This window comes from Harpegnathos saltator, unplaced genomic scaffold (assembly GCF_003227715.2).
Source record: "Harpegnathos saltator strain DR-91 unplaced genomic scaffold, Hsal_v8.6 scaffold10, whole genome shotgun sequence".
Lineage (NCBI taxonomy): Eukaryota > Metazoa > Arthropoda > Insecta > Hymenoptera > Formicidae > Harpegnathos > Harpegnathos saltator.
In genome coordinates, this window is record NW_020229873.1 from 1003600 (window position 1) to 1019270 (window position 15671).

Here is a 15671-nt window from a genome sequence, read left to right on the forward strand (position 1 = left end):
ATTGTGCAAGATGACAAGATCATCGCGATAGCAGCTCGCAGTCGTTGTCACGCGCCAAGAATGGGACATTTAGTAGCGTTTACTGTGTCCGCAGCGGAGTCTTGTTGAGCTTATGATAAAATATCCGATTTATTACAATAGTTTTCTCTACGAGATTTAATACAGACGTTAAATTAAATACATTATATATATAGATACACGTATATGTCTTTTGTACAAGATGTGAGGATTTATATCGTTTTGTGAACAACGGGTTCTTGGATTACGATTCTTGCATCACTGGTCCGAAGAGATAGATCGCCGAGCAGTTGTCGGCGGGATTGCCGAGAAACTGCGCGTATAATTCCTGATAACGCGACAAATTCAAGCCTCCGCGTTTCCTGTCGTCATCCTGTAAATGATGTATTACAAGTTAAACGAAACTATTCATTTATATTTTCATACTTTCAAATACTCGATTATTACAGACTAGTGTTTGACTAATAAGAACCGAGCAGGAGTACTGGTCGAACGAATCATAATTTAAATCATAATTTAAATTAATAGTAATTTTAATTATAATTTTTATTCGTTCTACCAATGCTCTTGCGCGGTTGTTATTGGCCAATTAATTTGCAATTATTCTAGATGTTCTTAGAGTCAGATTTTGTAAATTATAACATCAGTCTCCTCGCTTACGTTCAGAAGACTCTGATAAGCTTTATCCAAGATCTCTACGTTATCCACGGCAATCCTTGAGACGCAGTCGTATCGAAACTCCTCGGCACCAATCACTCCATCCTCTGGAATCGACGTCACAAAATACGATAAAGAAATTTATGATTCGATCGATTTGTGATTTCGAAATTTAGAATTAGTTCTGTAATATCGAATTCCGATACTCTTCAAATTGGCTTCAAATGTGACATTGTACAAATTGTAAATTTGTAATATTGCAATGTGTGTGCTTTCGCGAATGTTGTACGATGCGATACGATACCGTTTATATCGAGTATCTTGAAGTGAGTATCGATGAACATCTTCATGGCCTGAGGGAAATCTTTGTAGGCGCGACCGACGCAACTTTTTTGCACGGCTTTCTTGAATTCCTCGTTCGTTACAACGCCGTTCTAGCAAAAGACAGTAGCATAACATAAATCATCTCGATGCTTCTCCTGCGAGGAATTTTCTCCTCGAATCTATATATTCTTATTTAATTGTTAAACGCGACAAACAGTCGTTGGATGGACACAACGAAGCGAAAATTCGCCGGAGCGACACGTTCACCAAAGAAATAAACGCGACGCGAAATTTCGCATCGCGGAGGGGAGATAGCGATCGCGATGTGAATCGCCGCAGCGAACAAGTCGTTTTGAAATATTACAGAGATCGCAACAATGGCCATGAATGATATCGAGTTACGGTTCGGTCGAGAGTCCCGCAGAATTCAGAGAATTACAGACCGGTGCTAGAAAGATTCAAATCGTGCCAAGCGAGAGACACATCTGTCGGTCACGGAAATACTGTGTGTTGCAATGTACCTTATCGAAATCCGCCAGGTCGGCTATTTCCTCCCATAAGGAGAGCATAATGTGCTGGTTTTCCTGGAATCGATTGGAATTGAAATCGCCCTTGCCTTCCATCAACGTCATTCGCAACGCCATGCATTCGAAGTCGTGCTTGTCCAGCTGCCCATTGTTGTCTATATCTGTATTTGCACGTTCGATTTTAATTATTTCTTTTCTCATTTCACGATGCTTTAATATTCCAAGGGCGACAGTAGGAAAAATAATCACATTTTCGGTATTGCTAAATAATTGAATATATAAGATACATGAGATGTAGATATTTGTAATGTTTCGTTGGAAAGAATATTATCTATCGATTGAGATTGTTCTTTGAGTTTCAATAATTTTATACAACAAGAGTTTATTCTATCATTTACATCTCTTGTCTTTTCGAGGCCAGGAGAACTTTCAAATTAATTGTAATTATTTTGAAATAATTGTTACGAGTCTTTTTATTCTTGTGAGAAAAAAGAGAAATAAGCATTTATAATCATGAAATTAATTCAAAATTTAGCGACTTGTTAACGATCTCGCATCAACAAGTGGGCTGTGCTGTAAGCGATAAATAAGTCAACACGTTGAGTCGTTCCAACGCAGCCTTACCGCTAATGACAGATGTTGCGGCAGAAACATGATGCAGAAATTGAGCCAGCCAAGGTTTTTCGGCTCAAATGAAGATGGATTAAAATCAGGTTCCAAGATGAATGTGTATGTGAGAGGATGTATCGTGAGATGTAATTAGATATAACTTATGTTTCAAGGACGGACGAGAGGAAGATGAAAATTGTAGATATAGATGTAGTTCATTTTGCATAAATTCATTTTCCATCTAGATTGAAGTAAGTATATTAAAGGAGAACGGAGAACTTGTTACGTTGAATATTTTATAGAAAGTAACTTCCACACTGCGTTACTTTCTCGTAGAATATTCCTCGATCAATTTTCATTCGAATTTTTTCTTAGTGAAGATGTTCTAATATACTTTCGCATTGCATTTCAAGCAGCACGTTTTGGCTGCATGTGTTTTGCCGCACCGGCGAGAGATATACAATCGGAGGAGTCGCGATGCACACATAATTGACATAAGCGCCGCATGGATCGAAGAGTGAGCGTATTGTAGGAAAATACGAGGAATGATACAAGGAGGATGCACTTGCACAAGATAATACACTTTGAGTGAGGTAAAAAATTCTGTTGAAAAATTTTCCAAATTTTCATTAGATCGCCAATTAGTAACTCAGCCAGCCAACACATGGATTTCGAAGTATCGTTTTATTAACGATCAGAATTTTCCATAGAATAATATTACTGATAATGTATACACGAGAAATTCTCATCGCGAGTGTCGTGCAAATTCTACTCTGTTTATACTCTATAAAAATTTTAACGATTTCTGTTACAGTTTTTCCGACTGATTCTTACTGCCGAGGGATCACTGCTCGCCCGAATGTGCGATTTCGATTTATGTGTGCTCTTTGTGCCTACGCGATCAACGTTCCTCCGATCGTCGCCCCTCTAATCGACGCGGTACCCCGAGTAGTACCCCCTTACGGTATCTTCTGGGTCTACTGACCATACAGGAGCTTCACTATGAAATTGACGCGGTTATCCCAGGTGTACGTCGTCATCGTGATCTTCGCACGTAGGACACTCTCTGTGTCTCTCCTCTCTTCTGCCGTGGACTAAGGGCTGAACTCCCGCACGTGTTTCTTTACTCCGCGCACGGTGAGCCGTTCTCGACTCTTGAAGCGACGCGGCGAGACTCCGGACACGAGATGAGCTCGTCCGACGCGGAGAAAGTGCTTCGAGAGGATGATGGTCCCGCACTGAACTCAGCCGGAGTCTCGTCGCCGGGTCTAAACTTAGGCTATCCCCTCTGAGCGAAGGACACGAAGATGGGGAGGAGGCTCAGGTGGTGGTAAGGTCGACGAAGATGACGATGACGAAGGTGTCACCCGCATCCACCGGTCTCGTCCCATGAAATTTTAGATCGTTCATTTCGACCGCGTCGTCTACGCTCTGTCTCTTGTCTCCTCTTCTTCCACCTCTTACTCTTCGTCCTCCTCCTTTCCGGATCTGTGCATCTGTCACGTTTTAAACGCGGCAAGCGTGAGAAACGGGTCGATGGTCGCGATGCCCATAGGACATCATTAATTAGAGAATGATCATTAGGGAGAGACGTACGAAGGAAGAACACATATGACCGGAAAAAGAACGATTTCTTGTGTGAAAATGTTATTGAATTAACGTCACAATGAGCGAATTAAACGCGCCTTGGTTGGTGGGAACAGAATTCCTTGTTCATATTAATGCAATTTGCTTTTAGGAAAAATCTGTTCCTTTCGATCAAAATGCATTTGGTCCGTTTGTTGTCACATTAATTCGACTGGTTTCTTTTTTTCTCCGCATGAAATTAAACACACAAATAAGGATTTGACATGAATTTGCTTTTCTATCTAGACTATGAAATATGTTGACTCAGAAAATATAAGGACCGATTGAGCAAAAGTAAAAACAAACATTCGGCGGACGTATTTTCAAAGACTTGTCGACATCACACAGGTGGCAGGCAGGACCGTTCCACGACCGCGCAGGATGTGCACGAGATATCTGTCTCATTAGTCGTCGGACGCGCGCAGAGGAAGGAAACTGCGAAACATCTTCAAAGCCTCATTAAGACCTGCACAGGATCCTGCTAATTATACGAGATCGATATTTATATCTCATCTAGCATCCGGCAGCAATCAACGTTTCCGCGGGATTCCGACATTTCGTTTATGTCGTCGTACTGATGATCATACACATAGATACAGCCTTAAATGCACGAACAATGCGTTAACATCGAAACTATTGACTGATGACCTGGTTATTACCAGAGCAGTCAAAATTGCGGGTATATTTAAAAAAATACGTAATAAAATACGCAAGGGAAAAATATTAATTTTCTTAGTCTTATAAAAAATCAATGAAAATATTAATTTCATTAAACGCCGATCAAAAATTTAAGATACATCATTATAAGTTTAAATAATTTCTATAAGATTATTTTTATAATTTTTATAAATTTTTACAATTTTTATAAGAAACTGCAAAGGAGCCATAATGACTCTCTTTGGTGGTTTTAGCGCTGAGAGTATGCTCGCATTTGCAGAAAGACCCGCCGACGACGACGACGGCGACGACGACGACGACTCGAATGCATTCGTGGTATTCGAATTCTCGACTCAAGAGGAATCCGGCGGGTGTGCGGAAGCTGAGCGGAAGTTCGCCGCTTAACAGTGACCTTTCTGGAAGTATTCCAATGACATAACGCGAGAGAACAAACATCGATCCATCAGCGTTCGTCCAACGTGTGCGCGGCTGCGGATCGCGTGTCTCAGCACGCAGCGAAATATTTAGAATAGCTCTATTTTCGCCTTTCTAATTCCCGTTGACGGTTGCGGACCTAAATTCTAATTGAGCTGGTGTGCGAGAGAGAGAGAGAGAGAGAGAGAGAGAGAGAGAGAGAGAGAGAAAGAGGAGGAGAGAGCGAAAGAGCGCGCGAATCGGAGCAGGCAGGTCCGAATTTAACTGAAGCCCCGCGTTGTCAGACTCTCGACCGAGAACTTTCTTTGTCCGGTGCATGCGTCTCGTCCGTCGCCGCCGATGACACGTGTGCGCGGCGCACCGGCCGAGGGAGGTGGTTTTGCTTTTTCGACGCCCGGCAATTATTTCCGCGAGATAGCCTCGAGCGAGCGAGAGAGAGAGAGAGAGAGAGAGAGAGAGAGAGAGAGAGAGAGAGAGAGAGAGAGAGAGAGAGAGAGAGAGAGAGAGAGAGAGAGAGAGAGAGAGAGAGAGAGAGAGAGAGAAAGATGTGCTCGCACGAGCGGCACCGTCGTCGCTCTTCTTCACCGTTGTTCTCTTTCGCGAATTATTCTAATTTGAACGGAGGTCACGTTCGCGAAGCAGCAACGGCTCTCGCCGCTCATGGCGGCCACCTCGATTTATCTTCTCACTATGCGCGTAAATGTATTTTCGTCACAGGGTCTGCCCTCAGGGTGGACACGAACGTGAATCGTTGTCACCGGGACACGTGTGATCACACTCGCTCTTTTTCTTCCTTTCTTTTTTTCTCCCGAGCATTTTTTTCGTTGTCGCGGAAATGCGTTCGCGTCGCGGAGCCAAAGAGTTCACTTGCGAGTGTCCTCGACGAATCGAAGAACTGACATGCTGTCAGTGACAGACCGTGGAAATGTAGATTCCCCGGCGGACGGACGCGCAGACGGTCATTTTTTAACAGTCATCGAGACATCAGAGGTCTGAAAGACACAGCTATCGATACACAGGTACTGTGTCATGAAACTTTCTGTGTGAAAGCGAGTCTGCTGAGCAATATAGTAAACGATTACGGAACGGCGGATTTACTGATTGTAATGCTGCACTTACAACTGAATCAAGAGCTATAGGTATAGTGTATCGGTGAAGAAAAATATTCTGATTGCACTTGAGAGAGTAATTTTCAGAGTATTAGATTGCTAACGCGATCTTGTAGTAGAACCCAATGAGCAACTTCTGCCAAAGCGAAATCGTCTCTGCAGTCGAAGAGGAGTCCGCGTCTCCACGAAGAGACGTGTCTCGTTAAGAGCGGACGCACGCTCACGATATCGAGATTCATCAGGCAAGTGTGCGTCGTCTTAAAGTTGCGACACGCAACAATATATCGAGATTAACTTGCACGGAAAATTGGAGCGAGCCGAAGTCAAACGTCAGTCGAAATCGTGATAGATCTTCTGTGGCGTGAGCTTACAGTTATTTAGCGGCCGGCCCAATCCGCTGTAATTATGGTGGGATTGCGTGAAGATTCCGCGTTTAATTGTGTAAGCGCGCGTGTGACGGAATTGCAATTAATTTGTGTGAGCATATCGTCGCTTGTCGTCACGATTTCACTTGATTCTTCTTCGTGTAACTTGTAAATTTATGCATCGCTCAATGACGCCGATTAATTGAATTGAAAAAAGTTAAATTAGCAGCCTAAGACTCATATTAACAGTCGTTATTTGATGCTCGCCTTGTATGAAATACTCAGATCAGAATTTAGAGGTAGGTTTCAGTTTTTTCAGTCATGTGCGATGTTACATTTGTAAGCGTAATTCAGCCGAAAAACTTGTATCTAATTTTAAATTGGAATGACGTTTTAGGCTTCCGCGGTATAGAAAATTCTGATTTGATCTCTGAGTTTGTGTACGCCGCGTCCGTCTTGGATTTGTTCGAACATTCCAGTTTACTTTTTCAGGGAGACAATCAGCCAGAAACTTCTAAATTCCAACGTGAGTATCTCACCTAGGGCGAGTTACACGTAACGGCTATTAATACGGTTTTAAATGAGAGTGTAAATCACACATTTATTCTCTCTCTCTTTCTCGCCGTAACACGATCGAGATCGGTTCTCCGATCTCGGCGAAATTCAAATTGCGACGAGCGAGGCTCTTGTTCCCGCAGGAAAAATCACGCTCTTGGTCGCTGTCCATCAGTCAAATCACCGGACCATTGTTGTTTACACGTCGCGGCACGACGTCGCTCTCATGCTGGGACTGAGTGTCCAAAAATAATGTTCAATGATTCCGCTGGCGATGCACGTCCCGGATTAAGCGATCGAGTGCCTTTGATGCGCCGCTCTCCTCGGCCTTGCTGCGGCTGCCAGGTATCAATCTGAAATTAAGGAGATGCATGATCGATAAAACAAAGGGAAGAGAGTCAATCGACGTCGTTAACGCGCCGTTATACCAAGCCCTCATTTAATATCCCTCCTCTAACTTGCAATGGGTAATTATCTCTCGCAGCCTTCGTTATGAGGAATCCGTTAAACTCGATACTCGAGTTTCACGTTTGTTGCTCGAAACGCTTCGCTATTGAAAGCCTCCCAAATACTCGCGCGATCCGTCAGCTCGAAAGTTTGCCCGGTAAATTATAAATACACGACAATTAGCTCCCGCTGGCGACGACGCGTTCCAATTATTCGATCTCGCTCGAGATCTCCGCGCGTTCATTTTTTCTTCTCGCTACGGCATTCTTCGTAGGATAAAAATTTGCCGATAGTGAATTGCCGATTTATCGACGTACATTGACATTTATTGCTTCACTCGGCTTGTCAGATCGGGCCAGTCGACGTCTGTAATGACGCGGCTCTCCTTGCTCGGAGCCGAGCAATCAGCTCCGCGATCGAGCGGTATCGAATCGAACAGGCGCGGTAACGTCTTCCCGATCGGAAACGAGTGAGAATAGCCGGCCCGACACGGAGATCGGCGCGGCCACTGCTCGTCATATAAGGCATGTTTTCGCAGGTATGCCGTCAGTTCGAAAGTACAAGCTGTCGCGCGTGGAGGAGAGCCGCGTAGACGCGCGCGTCCGCGCGAGGTATACCGAACATGAAGTCGCGACTGCGTCTCGCACTGATCGCGCTACTCGCCGTTTCCGGTGAGTCCGCGGCTGGAAAAAAGTGCTCGTCTCTTTTCGGCGTCTCTGCGCGCGTCCTTCTTCCCTCGCTGCGAATCGCGCGAATTTATCTTTGTTTCCCTTAGCTTAAGTCGAATCTTGAAGAGCGCATCGTTTCTCTAGACTTTGGATCGATTCGGTGTCGCTAAACGGCGATGTTGTCGACTCGTAGTGACGTTCTATGTCGAATATGTTAGATTATATATCACTGGATTGTATAGTATATATTTTTCGATTGATATATTTCTCTCTCTGGTGACCGATAAGTTCGTCAAATTCCACGTCGACGGAGTCTTCTCAGTGACAGATGACTTTTTATAGCGGTTGGCTGCGGTACGTTTGCGCTCTTGTAAGATATTAAACTTCAAAGTTGGATTCCTTCGTTGTGTCGTCGGCAAACCGATATGATTTCGGTTCGGTTCGGTTCGGTTCAGTTCAGGTTTCGATGCTGCAAGGAAGAATATTATCCTTTTTATATCATACAAGTCTGATTGAAAACCCCGTGTTTTTCGTTAATTACGAAAGAGATTTGTTACAGCATCGGCACTTGATCCCGACGATATTATATCAATCCGATTCTGCTTGTTCATCCGGTTTTTGCGAGGAATCAAAGTTCACAAATAAAAGCGAAATAAGAATCACGTAAATTTGGAAATCAATCTTAAGCGATGATGCGCGCCGGAAGTTTCACTTCCGTTTTTACGTGCGGGTGAAAACGATGGCGCTAATCGTGTGAGGTTTCTCTTTCCAACGGGTATACGTACCGGCAGGCTACAGATATCCGTTTCCGAACGACCGGGCGAATCGTGAAAGTATCGTCGCGCGCCTGTAAAATAATCTCGCAGCCGTGAGATATCGAAATCGTTTCGATCTCTGAGCACGTTCACTTAATGAGAGACTCTCCTTTCTTCTTCGCCCATCCCAGTAATACGCGTTTTGCTTCTACGAAGTGTAAATGATGCGTTTTTTACTTTACTTGCGTTAGAAGCTTCTACATTTTCAGTTTGAAAATTTGAAACTTGTCCTCCTTGATGAAAGTGGCAGAATGCTTTTTGTCATCAAATGTTACATAAGAGAATGTCTAGACACCCCAAACATCTAAAAATATCTTATAAAGATTGCCCATTTCTCTAAACATCTTCGAGACATCTACGAGAGGATCGTGTTGTCTGAGCATTAATTAATTCGCGTTAATTTGCTAAATACGTTACTGTACGCTTGGAAGCGACGAAAGTCTCGACTTGGATGACTCGTTTTGCAGCGAACACCGCGGCGGAGAAAGGAAAATCCGAGGAGGAGGTTCCGTGCATAGACGACAATAAGTTCTATCGAAATCCCAAGGCACCGTCGCACAGCGTCTGGTCGGCCGCCGAGTGCGCCAAATATTTCCTCTGCCTAGGTAACTGCGGGAATTGTGAGAAAATTAATTTAGAAATACCATAAATCTCACCGTCAGATTCGAGCTAGCTCACGAGCGAGTACTCTTGCAATCGTTTCCGCGGTCAAAAGATACATTGTAAGTTATAATTATTCGCGCTGTTTCTTCATCCCCGCGGAACTGTCGTACGCGCGTGACTAGATATTGAATGAATTCCAAAAGTTTCACACCTCATGATTGTGTCTTCAGACAACGAGGTGTTCGAGTTCAAGTGCTCGCAGGGGCTCCTCTTCGACGTCTCGCGGCAGATCTGCGACTTCAAGGCGAACGTCGACAACTGCGACGTAACTTCAGGTACACAGATATATGCTGAATTTACTTGAGCGTGAACAGCGCGGACCGTGACGGTAAGAGCTGTTAGTGTAAACGAGCGTAAACGCCGGAGAGTTTAACTCGACGTCCGATTTCTACCTGTAAGAAGGCGATCGAGTGTTACACACGCAATCCGTTACTTTCTCCCGGAAAATCCACACCGCAGCGACGAGTTAATGTCATTCCCGCGTTTGACCATTGAATCTTTTACTAGAAACGCGTCCAACATCGATGATATTTTTCAGCTCGATTAATTTAAACAGACAATTTTTATCCTTTCATATATCCGCACGAATGACGGTTTTTTATCGATAATCTCTTTCATTCGTGGAATTAAATATAGTGGCGATTAATATCATGAAATTATCAGAAGGATAAAAATAATTTCTTTGTAATGTCTTGTAAGTATTACTGTAACTGTTATAACGGTGCATTTTACATTTTTAATTGATCTCGAACGAAACTACAAAAATAAACATTTTCCCCTTGCGTTGCTTATTTTTTTAAATATTTATTTTTTTAAATACTTGTTATTTTAAGTACTTTGATATAGAAAATAGGTCGTTGATCATTAGTAGCTCTAGTGTTAAGCAGCGAATATTCTCCAGTATTATATCTCATGTTTTATATAAAATCATTTTTCGACAGCAAAAATTGTGCAAAATCCATGTAGTGATTTTCATGTTATGGGCCGTGTTTTTGTCTTCAAGAATTAGGAGTGTACACTGAGTTAAAAATACAAAATTTCAGCGGAAAAGACGGAACTCGTTGGAAAATTTCGCCGAATCCTCGAGCGTCATGCGTAACTTTTCTCGAATATTAATTGTGCCCAATGATCCGTGTACCATCATCATGCGCCGCGTCTGCGGTTTACGATGTTTACCTCGTCAATTTACCGTAATCAGAATCAACAAACTCGCGCCGAGGATTTCGTCGAATCGTGTTTTACGAGTTCCCTACGTGTGCCAGACTTGTTGAACTTTACGGTACCGCGACTTGGTTAAATAAATAGCGGATCTTACATGGCTGTCGTAAATGAGAGCGGGATATACGCGCGGGTTTCACGGTAGAGCGCCTCCTTGATTCCGTAGGAAGTACCGTCATAGTATACCGAATGGTGATTTGAAATCTTAAAAGCTTCTCGTAGATGTTCAACCGGCGAAGCCGTTGCTGGAGAACGGCCAATGCGAGGAGAAGAATCTCGCTTGCGGCGATGGCACATGCCTTCCGACTCTCTACTTCTGCGACGGGAGCGTGGATTGTCCTGACGGCTCTGACGAGGGATGGTGCGGTAAGAAACATGAATAATTCAAAGATAAGTGGCGGCATGGGCTATTAAAAAGTACCTCCTTACCTTTCTTGAGATGACTCATGTGAACTAGAGAGAGAGAGAGAGAGAGAGAGAGAGAGAGAGAGAGAAATGTTGCCTCACAAATGTTACTTTCCTTCAAGTACCGCAAAGGAGAACAATTTCTTCTTCCCGATGAAACATCCTATTTTCCCTTTTGCTGAAAAATCGCCTGAAAAAAGACAAGATTCGCGAACGTTAATTCCTTTTGTGCAATGCTTTTTTTATTCGCTTTCACCGCTTGCATTATTTCGCTGACGTCTTTGTAACTGGGAAAAGCTACAGTCGTCGTTCTACATGATAATTACGACGACGGCATGAAAAGTGATATCAATCTGTTACAGACGCGCTGCACGATACGAACGCCGCGCCGGTTTGCGAGCCGCAAAAATGCCGGCCGCCGGATTGTTGGTGCTCCGAGGACGGAACTCGAATCCCAGAGAATCTTACCGCTCTCGCGGTGCCGCAGATGATAACAATCACCTTCGACGACGCCGTGAATGCTGAAAATTTCGAGCTCTATTCCAGTAAGTCCGGGAGACTTGATTTCACTTCCGACTCAGTGTTGAATGTGAAATTATGCACACTTTTTCCGTTTTCCTTCCTTTCTTCAATTTCAAGAACAAATCTTATATGTGTAAGTTCAAATAAATAATTAAATTAGATTGGATTACTTTGACGCATTTTCTAAATTTCTATTTTACTCAAAACAAATAACGAAATGGAAAGTATTTTTATTCAAAACACCAATGGAAATATTGCCATTCTAAGTTGAACGGAATTTGAAGAACAATACACATTCTTGTATCAGTACTAATGATCTTACAATCTTATAATTTGTTTGGGTGATGTCGTCGCAGAGATCTTCACGGACGACAGGAAGAATCCTAACGGCTGTCCCATAAGAGGTACCTTCTACATCAGTCATCAGTACACGAATTACAGGGACGTGCAGTACCTGTGGAACGTCGGTCACGAGATAGCCGCGCATTCCGTTACGTAAGTAACGAGTAAATCTCGCACAAGTTATAATCTTGAAGGAAATCAATAGAGTAAGCAAGATTCCCCCTTGAAAGAACCGTTTGATCGGACATCGTAAAACGAGGATTATCATTCAGGCATCGCGGACCGGAAGAATGGTGGTCCAAGAATGCAACGATCGAAGACTGGTTCGACGAGATGGTTGGGGTAGCGAACATTATTAAGAAATACGCGGCGGTTCATGTCGGCGATATCAAAGGTAACGATATTCGAAATTCTACATGATTTTCAACAACCAGATCGGCTCGGAGAGAAAGGACCTGAGATGTAGCGATCGAAAAAAATATAAATATAAACATATAGCTGTCATTGCTTTCGCGAGACAAATGTTAATTGTCGCTGGATCGAATGTCGTATGTGTACGTGCGACTTTTTAACCCGATCTGATGCAAAAAAATCTTCGAATATTTATTACTGCGATTTAATGCAATATTATATATGTTGTAGGGGTGAGAGCGCCATTCCTGCAGGTAGGATGGAACCGCCAGTACCTGATGATGTCCGAATTTGGCTTCGTTTACGACTCCTCGATCGTCGCACCGTTTTCTGATCCGCCTTTATGGCCGTACACGCTCGACTATAGGCCGCCGCATCCGTGTGTTCGCGTGGGACAACTCTGCCCGACCCGCTCGTACCCGGGTATCTGGGAGTTACCGCTAAATCAACTCTTGGCAGGTGTAAGTGATTACCGTCCGACAGATGAGACGTGTTCTCGATTAACCAGCGGATCTTAAATTCACGGGTGACTCTGTGTTTGGCAAAAAGCGAAACCGCCTTAATTGTTATGCATATTAGCAGCAGGTATGCGAGTATCCCGGGACGAAATGATTGGTTGTGAAAGTTGTTTTTATACGATTATATATAATCATACGATTATACATAATTATATGTAATCATGTGTGGTTATATGTAATTTTATATATAATTATTTCTTCTCGAGATATTAATTTTTGAAATTTTCACGTAGGATTATACTTGCACCACCGTGGACTCGTGTCCTTCTGATTTATCCGGCGAAGAGGTGTACAAGATGTTGATGCTGAATTTCAAGAGGCATTATCTCACCAATCGCGCACCTTTGGGTTTACACTTTCACGCATCGTGGTTTCAAAATCCAATGTACTTCTACGCATTTAATGTAAGTAGAACTGAAAATATTCATATAATTATACGTGATCTTATTGTTTTCTCTACTTTTAAAGAGACATTGTATTGTTCTTCATATATCTAACTTATTCTATAACCATTATCAACGAAACATTACGGTTTGGTGTAATTTTACTACTAGTTTCAAAAGTTTTGATGTCCCTACTTTAATTATAATCAGTAATACTATTGTATGTGTGTTAGAAATTCGTCGACGATCTGTTACGACTAGATGATGTGTTCTTTGTCACAAGTCATCAGGTTGTGGAGTGGATGCGCAGGCCAACGTCTCTCAGTGAAGTCGAAAAGTTTGCATCTTGGCAATGCGAGAAACGGCATTTCGAGCCGTTTGAAGTTGCTTGCGATTTACCAAATAGCTGTAAATTACCGAGTAGAGTGCTCAAATCTTATAGGTATTTGCATACGTGTTTTGAATGTCCAAAACAGTATCCATGGTTAAGAAATGAATTTGGAGTGGAGTGAAGGTGGCAAATACGTAGGAAGCTCTCTGTAAGTTTACACACACATACACATATTATTATTTAGAGAATTATTTATTGCAAACATAAATATGACACATGTACTTTCATAAGAAAATTTCCTATGTATAATTCATTTTTCTTCCGTTTATAATGCAAAATAAATTATATTCGTTCTATATTAGAAAAATGAAAGTTGCTCTTAAAATTAAAGTAAATATTGTTTCAAAAGTAGAATATAATAGTGACACGAAGGCTCAAGCCTTTGTGCTTATCCTTCCTGTTGTATAAATGGATTTTGGATAGATTCCATACCATCTACAGGACAAATAAGCACTACGGAAGTTCCTCTACATACCACCAGACCCAACATACGAGTATCCTGTATCAATTTGTATGGATCATCAGGATCTATGTGATAGAAAAAAATGTATTAAAATTTCCTAAAGATTAGAGTTGAAGCACACATAGAGATTTTTTATATACATAACAATATATATATATATATCCTAACTGTCATATTTCTTAAATATTTTAGTATCACAATTACCTCTCAGGTATTCTGTTGTATTATCGAGTACCAAATTCAGCAATGGATCATAACCTTTAAGTATTCCTGCAGCTTCTCTGCCACCAGCAAATTTTACCCTTATATTTTTCTCAAGATACTTGGAAAGATCTAATATACTTTCTTTCCTTTTCTTCTCCTTGTGCTCCACGTTCTGTTGCTACAAATACAATCAGCTTAGATCTATGATGAGTCCGTTGTGTTGTATTCTCATACATTACCTGTTTTGGTGCCTATAAAAAGAAGAGAGTAAGGTTAAAATCATTGAACGAATCTTAAGTCAGTTACGAGCGTAAGAAAATATATAGTTTCGAACTTACAGACATATTTGTGTAGGCGTACAAGAAAATTTTAATCACAAAAACAGAAAGTTAATCTCTACCAATCCAAGAAAATGCAACGCATTTTGAACATTCAGGTTATGTCGCATGCTTGAATATTTGATAAATCGATACCTGAATCGATTTTCTCGCGATTATAGAATCGATTATATCGAATCGAAGTTTCGAGGGCGCTTTCGATAGTTTAGGCGGAAATTGCTGACGAAATATTAATAAAGATCCATCGTTGCAATGCATATAAATATGAGAAATATGTATATGATAACACAGTTAAAAGTAAAAGCATGTCATAAAAGCTTGAATTTATTCGTATCTGACTTTATAAAAAAATACATGTCAGTACATGATGTGTACGTGAACAATGTAATACGATTAAAGTGCGTATGTATATTGTGTGTGTGTGTGTGTGTATGTGTGTATATAGATGTGTGACTGCTTTCTTAGCATTAAAATTTGTAATTACATCGTCGAATGATCTTCAACAATTTCTACACGATTGCGAGTATCTCGCTCGTAAACGCGATGCAAATTTCGATGTAAAAATATAGTTTATGCAGCGCTCCTCCGAAAAGTTCTACGTGTGGAATCATATCAGTACAATATTTTAATAAAAGCCATCGATTTGAAGAGTACTTAGAAAATCACAAGTAAATAAATAAGAACGAATATTTAAGCCAACCTATATATCAAATACTGCTTCTTGGAAACTATAAATGAGGAAGTGTTTCCAAATTTTCTAATTATAATTTAAATGTAAGAAATAATATATATATATATATATATATATTTGTATAGGCGCAATATCAAATGAGGAGCAAATTGCAAGGGAAAAGCGAAAAAAATAAATAAAAGTAAATGAAATAAATAAAAAAAAAATGAATAAGGAATACATGAAATTCGGTAAAGGATGCACAGGCTATACTTAATCTGATGTGTCTCTTACTGCCGCTAAATTCGCATAACTTTGCATTCACTATCCT

At 41.5% G+C, this 15671-nt stretch overlaps 3 protein-coding genes and 1 long non-coding RNA gene across 4 annotated transcripts; 1 reads left to right on the forward strand and 3 right to left on the reverse strand.

The window, feature by feature from the left end:
• Positions 1-110: 110 nt before the first annotated feature.
• Scp1 (Sarcoplasmic calcium-binding protein 1) lies at positions 111-3421 on the reverse strand. Its single transcript, XM_011152823.3, has 5 exons — positions 3121-3421; positions 1521-1687; positions 980-1109; positions 679-782; positions 111-391 (listed from the first exon to the last, which is right to left on the reverse strand). Exons 1-5 carry the CDS (start codon positions 3173-3175, stop codon positions 263-265), a joined length of 585 nt encoding a protein of 194 aa, XP_011151125.1. The 5' UTR covers positions 3176-3421; the 3' UTR covers positions 111-262.
• Positions 3422-5379: 1958 nt separating this feature from the next.
• LOC112588204 (uncharacterized) lies at positions 5380-9812 on the reverse strand. Its single transcript, XR_003112660.1, has 3 exons — positions 9627-9812; positions 8783-9421; positions 5380-8466 (listed from the first exon to the last, which is right to left on the reverse strand). It is a non-coding gene; the product is annotated as an uncharacterized LOC112588204 (long non-coding RNA).
• Positions 7952-13832, forward strand: ChLD3 (Chitin and LDLR binding deacetylase 3). The gene is made up of 10 exons (XM_011152821.3): positions 7952-8000; positions 9280-9417; positions 9646-9750; positions 10916-11059; positions 11461-11643; positions 11977-12115; positions 12235-12356; positions 12605-12834; positions 13125-13295; positions 13508-13832. The coding sequence occupies exons 1-10, from the start codon at positions 7952-7954 to the stop codon at positions 13784-13786; spliced, it is 1560 nt and encodes a 519-aa protein (XP_011151123.1). The 3' UTR covers positions 13787-13832.
• A 169-nt stretch (positions 13833-14001) lies between these two features.
• Positions 14002-14942, reverse strand: LSm7 (U6 snRNA-associated Sm-like protein LSm7). Its single transcript, XM_011152822.3, has 4 exons — positions 14671-14942; positions 14572-14583; positions 14333-14510; positions 14002-14193 (listed from the first exon to the last, which is right to left on the reverse strand). The coding sequence occupies exons 1-4, from the start codon at positions 14674-14676 to the stop codon at positions 14054-14056; spliced, it is 336 nt and encodes a 111-aa protein (XP_011151124.1). The 5' UTR covers positions 14677-14942; the 3' UTR covers positions 14002-14053.
• Between the last annotated feature and the right edge of the window lie 729 nt (positions 14943-15671).